Source organism: Ammospiza nelsoni, chromosome 26 (assembly GCF_027579445.1).
Source record: "Ammospiza nelsoni isolate bAmmNel1 chromosome 26, bAmmNel1.pri, whole genome shotgun sequence".
NCBI classification, from domain to species: domain Eukaryota; kingdom Metazoa; phylum Chordata; class Aves; order Passeriformes; family Passerellidae; genus Ammospiza; species Ammospiza nelsoni.
Window position 1 is genome coordinate 2,770,284 of NC_080658.1, and position 8,751 is coordinate 2,779,034.

The following is an 8,751-nucleotide window of genomic DNA, read 5'->3' on the forward strand; positions in this document are numbered from 1 at the left end:
CACGGAACATGTGTTTGATACAGCAAATGCACCCAGAAGCTGGTCCCTGGCTAAGCTGGTTGTATTTTAAACACAAGCTGTGGTGTTGTCTCTGTCTTCATGGCCATGTCAGGGCTCCAGGGCTCGGCACCAAGACAGACAGGTCTGTGCTCCCTCAGTACTGGCTTTCCCCCCACTAAACTGATTTCTTTACCTCCACTTTTGTTATTACTCTATTCCTGTAGCCTTGGGACACAGCCTTGGGGCAGAACACAGGGAAGGGACTGTGCAAGTCTAAGACATAAACGTGTCCCTAAAGGATTTACCAGCTCAGTGTAGGACTGGAGGAAACAATTGGTTTCAGGTGCAGGAAGCCACAAGAGGCCCTTGGCCAGGACAACCAGCAGTGGTCACACACAATGTCAGTTCCAGTGCTGCTGAGACTTGTGTGCTTGATGGATGAGAAAAGAGAGTGAAAGAGGGGATAAGGGTGAGTATTGGTGCCCAGGCATGGAGAGGCAGGAGGATGCCACATTCCCAAGGGGTGCTGTGGGCAGGATAGTCTGGTCCTGTGGCTGTCGCTGTGCCCAGCCCGGCTCCACACGCTCACCTCGCTTTGCTTATCAAAGCTGATAATGTTTTCTTGTGTCAACTACAAGAAAGGTGTGTCTGGTTCAACAGAACTTTGCTTTCATAAGCATTGCCTCAGTGATGTTTGTGCAACCACACTGGAATATGATTTTATCTTGTCACTTGTAATTACCATTAATAATTTGCATAATGGCCATTAGGCATCACTTATTAAACTCTTCTTTGATGTGATACTGAGCCGGCTCCAGGCCCCATACTCCCATCTTTCAAATGCAGACCACGACTTTTCCCTGGCTAGTGACTCATTGGTTTATACCACCATGTTTAGCCAAATCCTGTAAGGCAACTGAAATAATTACCACAGTGGGTTTGGTAACAGCACAGGCTTAAATACACCTTGGAGACCGACTCTGTTCCAGCTTCTTTCTTGCTGAGTGTTCACATCTGCACACTCTGAGCATTTGCAGTGCTGAAGGAAAAGTTCAGCAGGACATGGAGGTGGACACAACCAGGTTTTTTCCTAGCAAAGTTCAGTCTCCCCTGATTCACTTGATGAAGAGTTTTAGATCCTTCCAGAACCTGCCCAGTGCTGACAGTGCTGACAGTGCAGTCAGGCCTCCAGCAGGCACATCTCTGGTGGCACTGCAGGTTATCACAGCAGAGGAGAGACTGGAGAATTTCTTAGGATATATGGGAATAGTGATGGGTGATGAAACTGCAGCAATTCCATGGAGAGCTGAGCACAGTGCAGGACAGGAGGGAAACCAAGGCTTCAGCCTCTGGTCTGTGCTGCAGAGCCACAGGATCAGGTCACAGCTTGACAGCCTGGAGTTTCCAGGTGCTTCCTGCACTCAGACATTGTCCAGGGGTGCAACAGAGCCAGGCAGGCAAAGGTGAAGCACAGCCAGAACTCCCCATACCGTCTTCTTTTATCTTCATGTCATACTTGTGCTCAAAACTCTCTTAATTTCAATACACTTCCATAATGTGGCTCATACTGGCAGTTTAGGTTCTATTATTCAGTGTACTGAACTGAGAAATCTCCTGTTGGGTTACAGCAGCAGTTTGCTCATCTCTTGTAATTCTTTACAAGTGTTACATAGCCAATAAACAAAAATCGAAACTCCACAAAGAGTTACTGTGGGTGTAGGTCTGTACCTGTCTGCATACTCTATGAAATAGACTTTTGTAGAGAAATTACAGTTTATACATCACACCAGAATATGGCCTGCTTTTCCAAGTGCACTGTGCCTGTAGTCAGAGATAATTGTCTGTGCCATGCAGTCTGGAACTCATGGCTGATTTCCAGCATTAGTAATTTACAAAATTATTTGTTTTCTTCCCATTTCTTCACTGATCCCTTAAAGCTCTGGTGTGTTAATTCCTCAGGGGTTTTTCCTGATGGTGGTGTAATTCCCATGTTCCTGCTCTCTTACAACACAGACACATCTGCTGAGCTGTCACAGTGCATTTCACTGTCTGCTTACCAGCCTGAGTGCTGCTATCACCCCTGCCTCTCTCAGGGGCATCCCCCCTTGCTCTTTGTATCTTTGGGTTCCTCTCCCTGCCCTGTACCTTCAGCCCAAGTCTCTCTGTCTTGGAGTTGCTTGTTTGTTCTTGCTTTGCAAGATTTGCATGTTACAAGAGGACAGAAGGAGCTCGGATGAGCTGCACACCCTGTGATCTGCTGTGCAATGCAGGTCCCAGCTCACTCCTGTTCTGCTGTTCCATGCACTGTGTCCTCCCCATTTCATTTATTTCCCTTCCCTGTCTTTTCCTGTGCTGTCTCCACAGCTGTCACCATTTCCCATCCCTGTCCAGGTTATAAGCACTGGGCAGGGAAGGCAGAGTTGTGTTTCTGCACAGATGCAATGCAGTGACCTCAGAGGTGCTGAGTCAGCAGTGAGGTGCGTTAAATCACCCCAAAATGCTCAGCATGATTAGTGCTGCAGGAATGGGAGATGCAGAACTGAGCAGGGAAAGTAACACAGAGCTTGTCCAGGAGCTCATTAGAGCAATTACTGAACAGGGCTAACAAGTGTCCTGGACAGAGCCCAGGAAGAGGCCATTCCAGGGCTGTCTGAGCTGTTTCTCTTGTTAGAAACAGGCCCTAATTCAGACTCATTGTATCCCCCAAAGCCTTCTTGTTAGAAACCTTCATGTCTAAGGTCACTCATCAAACCCCATCCAGCATTTCATAAAGAAAGGCTGCCAGAGCCCCACAGTGAGGAGCAAGGGCTGTGCCACCACTCCCAGCACATCCAACCATGGCTGGGACACTGCTGCCAGCGAGGAGGGACAGGCTGGATCCTGAGCCTGGGCTTGCACACACAGCAAAATGCAGTTGTGTTCCTAAATGTGTTTGCCATTCCTTTCTCTGGGCTAATAAAATGCCAGCAGCTTTTTTCTTTCTGTCTGTTTATTGTGTCTCACTTTTAAAAAAATTCTCTCCCACATATTAATTTGTCTCACCCTTTTATCTTCCTACATGTTGCCAGCTGGTTCTTCCTGTTTGCCTTTTTTACAAATCCATTTAGAGGTTCTTTATTTAGTGTTTTCTCTGGGAATTGTTTTCCTCCACCAGAAAGGAGTGGAGAGTCCAGCAGAGCCTGGCTTTCAAAATTCCTGCTTTGGTATTATTTGAGAAAACTTGTTCTTGATTTTATCCTGTTAGTGTGCATCTGTAATAACTCAAAGGTGTTGTGTGTTACATTATACTGTGTGATATTATGTATTATATTATATTATATTAGCATATGTCTGCTTAAGTGAAGACTCCCTTTTCTTTCTCTCGGTAGCAGACTGTCAGTCAGACAGCCCTGAGACTCCCTCCCTGCCCTCTGCTCAGTCTCCCTGGGTGTTTCTTTCCTCACCACATTCTGCTTCATGTCTTGGCTCCTGCCACCTCCTCTGGTAGCAAATATCCCTTTCCACAACCTTGTCTGGTCTTTCTTCTCCACCCTCCATCCCTATCCTCAGTCTGAGTTCAGCTGGAGCACTGATGGCTTGTTTTCCTTTATCCCTGTAGTGATTGCTGTGTGGTTGGAAACCACAGGTGGATTTATAATATATTTTTTTAAATACTTGTATATTGATTCACTTGTAGAAATTATTTCTCAGGTTCAAGGCTGTATCAGCAGGAGCAAAGTTTTATTGGAGACAAGCCTTGGTCTCTGTTAGAGAATGGCCACAACCCAGGGGAGGCAGGAGGGGCTGTCCTGCAGAGTCCCTCTGACTGCTGCCGGAGCACAACTGAGAACTCCCAGGTTATTTTGCCTTGATTTTCCAAAAGACTTTTTCTTCAAAGAGCTCCTCAGGGGATGTGCAGTGGGGCTGGCAGGGACTCTCTGGTCTGCAGTGACCTGAAGGAGAATGAGAAGAATAACTTTTTCAGCATCCTGTGCCTTTCTCTTACACCCCTTCGCCTTTTCTCTTTCCCTCTACTCCAAGCTTTGCTAAATTTTATCCTTGTTGAAAGACTTGTGACTGATTTCCCTGCCAGTTCCTCCTTCCCATGCTGTGTTGAAAGCCTTGTTTAAACACACATTTACTGCTGGGCACCCCGCAGTGTCAAACACAATTTCTGTGCAGAGGTTTATAAATAAATATCCCATAGCTGCATCCCTTATCACTGCTTCCCACCACATCCCAGTTAATTCCAGTTCCCTCCCACCAACAATCACAGCTGGGATCCCGAGTGTCTAACTCCAGCCCAGCCTCTCTCCAGGGAAAACCCTCTCCAGCCTCTCTTCATCACCCAGAAAAGCCTGGAGACCCCTCATCCTCCTGGTACCCAGCACTAAAGAAGCCATAGAAGCCATTCCTGGTCCCCCTTCCCTGGAGACCCCCTCACCTGTCAGACCCTGGGCCGGGCAGGGCTCAGGGCAGGCAGGGCTGGCACAGGCTGCCCTTCAGCCCCGTGCTTCTGCCAGCTGCTGTGGCACCAACTCCTCTTCCTGCCGCCCCTCTGTGGAAAAAGACAAGCTCTGGACACCCAGACCCCAGCACTGCCCCCCTGGGGATCTCCCCCTGCCCTCCTCACTGCTTTAGCTCTGTCTCTTCAGCCACAGCTCCCCCTCCCAGCCCCGAGGCCAGCTGCAGCCACCTCTGTGCCCCCGTCTTTTGGTGATGATGCTTTTCCATCTGGCACTCAGGGTTACCCCAGACAAGCACTAACAGTGCCACTTCAGCCCTTGCAACAGGCATTTTGGAACAAAAACTGACTTTTCTTGTAAATAATTTAGGAGTGGAGAGTCCAGAGGAGCCCACCTCAGGGCACCACCATTCCAAAGGCTCCTCTCCCAACAAAACAAAAGGAGTAGGTGGGTGCTCAGGGCAGTTTTGTGTGTGTGCAGCCAAGGTCTGGAATTAACAGCCTGGCTGTTTCAAAACCTCAGTCAATGGAAGGCAGGGCAGAGCCAACTGCTTTGCATACAAATTAAACTTCCAAAACTTTAATTAAACTTGTTGTGCGAAACTGAAAATGTTTAGATAATTCATCGTTTCAGTTAAATTAGCTGCTAGTCCCTAAACCTGTCTCATTCTGGCAAGCCAATAAAACTCAGTTACATGACTCTTTGTGCAGCTCCTGGTGAAGCTGCCCTTAAAGAGCTGCTGAACTGTGCCAGGGGCTGGGACAGCTCTGGGGGCTCTCCCAGCCCATTCCCTGACCAGGAATGGTCTTTGGTGTGCTCCCTGGTTATTTATCAGAACCAAACCCTCAGATGCCTCATGGTTTTCTAATCAGCCCTGTCTGGAAACAGGTCAGCACTGGTTCCTCACCACAGTGTTGCTTTTCCTACTAGGATTTTCATATCCCTGTAAGGCAAAGCACAGAGATTTTAGGGTGCCCAGCTCTGTTTGCATACATGATGTCGTGTTGGCCACCCTCCAGCAGGCAGTGGTAGGTCTGGATCTCCTGCTCCAAGCGACACTTGACGTCCAGAAGGGTCTTGTACTCCTGGTTCTGGCACTCCATTTCCGCTCGGATCTCAGCCAGCCGCTGCTCCACACAGGAGATCTGGTTCTGCAGCTCAGCCAGGCATTTGTTGTAGCGACACTCGGTCTCCGTCAAAGAGGATTCCAGGTTTTCTTTCTGAGAATGGAACAAACTCACAGGTACCTGGTTTGGACACAGGTACAGCCCTGCTCACGAGAGCTGGAGCTGTGAATCCTTGTGGCATCACCTACCATAGTGAGCTGGGCTTGTACATTGATTTCCAGGGCCTGCAGCTGACGCCTCAGCTCAGTCACCTGCTTGTTGCTCGACTCGATCTCCTGGCTGCTTGTGACCACCTCCAGATTCACCTCCTCCACCTGTAAGGTCAGAAAAGAAAAGAACAGCCCTTTCCTCACCTCCTCGCTGCATCTCGTGGTGTCCAGGACCTCCCCACACCCTGCAGTGCCCTGAGCACACCCAAGGCTGACACCCTGTTTATTCCATTCTGACCCAGTGACACCACGTGGTGGCCCCTTTGCCGTGGATGAACACAGAAATCGGGCAGTACAGTTAGATCTGAGCACATTTGTGACACTTGTTGTTATTAGGACACCTCCTAATGCCTCATTTTTCCCTTTCCCCCTTGGGGCAGAGCTGGCTGCAGCTCTGAGGACACGAGGTACCTTGCAGGCGTACCACTGCTCCGTCTCTTTGCGGTTGCGCTCCATCAGCGTCTCGTACTGGCACCTCAGATCCTCCAGGATCTTCCTCAGGTCTGGGCCAGGGCAGGCATTGACCTCCACACTCACATCCCCAGTGGCCTGTTTCCTCAGACAGCTCATTTCCTGCAGGAAACACGTGCCTGTATCAGTAATATCCATCCACTTTTGGGGAGATTTTCCTTCTTCTCAGTGCCCTGAGAGAGCTGACCTCCTCATGGTTGGTCTTTAGGCAGCACATCTCCTCTGTCAGAGCCTCACACTGCAGCTGCAGGTCAGTCTTGCAGCTGGCCAGCTGGTCCAGGACGGGCCGGAGGTTGCAAATGTCGGCGTCCACGTTCTGCCGGAGACCACACTCGGTCTCATACCTTAAACCAAGGTCAGCATGTCAGCAAAGCAGGGCAAGGCCTTCCGTTGAGGTTGGGGGAAAAAATGAGGAACAAGTTCTTTCCCTCCACACATGCAGTGCTATGAACATTGCCAGTGGTGTCAGAGATCTGTTTTACTATGCAGTGTGACAGGCAGAGGGTTGGGATGTCCCCATCACCACCCTTCACCTGCCCCTCCATGGGCCAGCAGGGGACTTTACTCACTTCACTCTGAAGTCATCAGCAGTCATCCTGTTGTTATCAATGTTCAGAAGGATTTTGTTAGTCTCCATGGCTGCACACAGGATCTGGAAAATAAATCATAAGAGGAATATGTGGGCTTGCATCTTCCTCTGCCTCCAGAAGACCCTAGAGGAAACATTTACCTGGGGTATTTTATGATAATTCCATATATTGGGGTTATTAATCAGGGAAACCCATGTGCCAACTGGATGGACCCAGCTTTGCTGAAGCATCAGTGCTCAGTAAATGCAGAATCCTCCTCCCATAGACCATCATTTAATATAAACCATTGCTCCAGAGCTGTTCCCTCTGCCCTTTGACAGGCTCTGTGCAAATATGAAAGCAAAGCCCAAAGAAATAGCAGGATTTTTTTGACAAACAAGGATTTACCTGGTTTTGAAGGTCTTCGATTTCCTTGTGGTAGCAGCTGTAGTCCCGTGGCTCACAGATGGGCCCCACCTTGGCGTACCACTCCCTGATCTTGCACTCCAGGTCGGCGTTGTCCCCCTCCAGGAGCCGCACCTTGTCCAGGTACGAGGCCAGGCGGTCGTTGAGGTTCTGCATGGTCGCCTTCTCGTTGTTAGCAAACAGGATCCCATCCCCACAGCCAGCCCCGGCCCTGGGGAAGCCACCTCGAGTGCAGACTCCTCCTGTGCTGAATCCCAGGGCAGAACAAGCCCTCTGGGTGGCTCCGAAGCTGCCACCAGCCGCGCTGCCGGCGCTCAGCTGCTTCCCGAGCAATCCCTCGCTCACGCTGCCGCCGGAGAAGCTGCCAACCACAGCTCCCAAGTCATAGGCAGCGTGTCTGCCCGAGGAGGCAGAGGAGACCCTCCTGGCAGTGCCAGCTGCGTTGCTGCCCGTGCTGGCCCTGCCCTGGGTGCAGGTGGTGACGACCTGCCTGACAGTGCAGCTCATGGTGTGTGTGCAGAGCCAACAGAGCCCAAGGCAAGTGCTCAGGTGTCTGCAGGATCCAACTGTGATACCTCTGTCCCCTGGTCCTCTATTTATACCAGTGCCTGTGGATCGTGCCACTGGAGAAGGGCTGTTTATTCTTCCTCCTTGTGACCTGGCTAGGAGGTGTTTTCTTTTTTTTTCAGCCGGAAATAATTCCCCAAAGGCGTTTGTCTCCAGAAATCCCACAACAGAAAGATGCTTTGGTTAACAGAAGCGTGTTTCAAAACTACATCAAAAATGTTACTTCCTGAATCATCAGGTCTGGCTTGTGATGACAACTCAACAACAGTGACACAAAAACCCGACGATACCCAAGAGTGCCCGGGGAATGAAGCACCACAGCAATTATCCATCCCCGGCGTGGGCGAGCCTACCCGGAAAGTGAAAGCTGTGGGAAAGGCATCCTATCTGACAGAGCCTGTTCGACCCCTTTGTGACCAGAAACGAGGGTGTCCCCTCACTCAGCTGGCCTCAGTCCCTGGGACCAGGGCCAGGAGACCACCCTGGGCCTGCAGCAAGGTCTGTTCCATTCCACGTGGTGTGGAGTGAGCCCCTGGTCTGGGTCTTTAGAGCTCAAATGCTCCAGGAGAGCGCAGAGGAATATTGCCCTGGAATGTACCAGGGCTGGTTTATCCCTTCTCTTTATTCTACATCCATCAAAACATCCCCTTGAAGAGGTCTGGGTTGTTTTGCTGCTTTAAAGAGTAGACAAAATAGTCAAGTATTTATCTAAAATATGAAAGGATATTTCCTGGACACCAAACATGCGGTCCACTGAATATTCACTGCCACACAGGATGTTTCATAAGATTTCTGAAGCAGTAATGTGGAGAATTTCAGGAGATGCATGACTCTACAGAAGTCTGATCCAGTTCTAACCAGCACCATGAAAACTCCCCAGTACAATTTAGGTGTTAAATTTAGAAAGGACAACAGAAAAGATATTTTTAAAAGTTTA

At 49.7% G+C, this 8,751-nt stretch overlaps 1 protein-coding gene across 1 annotated transcript; it reads right to left on the reverse strand.

Moving 5' to 3' along the window:
- Window positions 1-4,449: 4,449 nt before the first annotated feature.
- Window positions 4,450-7,754, reverse strand: LOC132084190 (keratin, type I cytoskeletal 19-like). Its single transcript, XM_059489239.1, has 7 exons — window positions 7,230-7,754; window positions 6,822-6,904; window positions 6,440-6,596; window positions 6,193-6,354; window positions 5,761-5,886; window positions 5,439-5,665; window positions 4,450-4,537 (listed from the first exon to the last, which is right to left on the reverse strand). The coding sequence occupies exons 1-7, from the start codon at window positions 7,752-7,754 to the stop codon at window positions 4,450-4,452; spliced, it is 1,368 nt and encodes a 455-aa protein (XP_059345222.1).
- Between the last annotated feature and the right edge of the window lie 997 nt (window positions 7,755-8,751).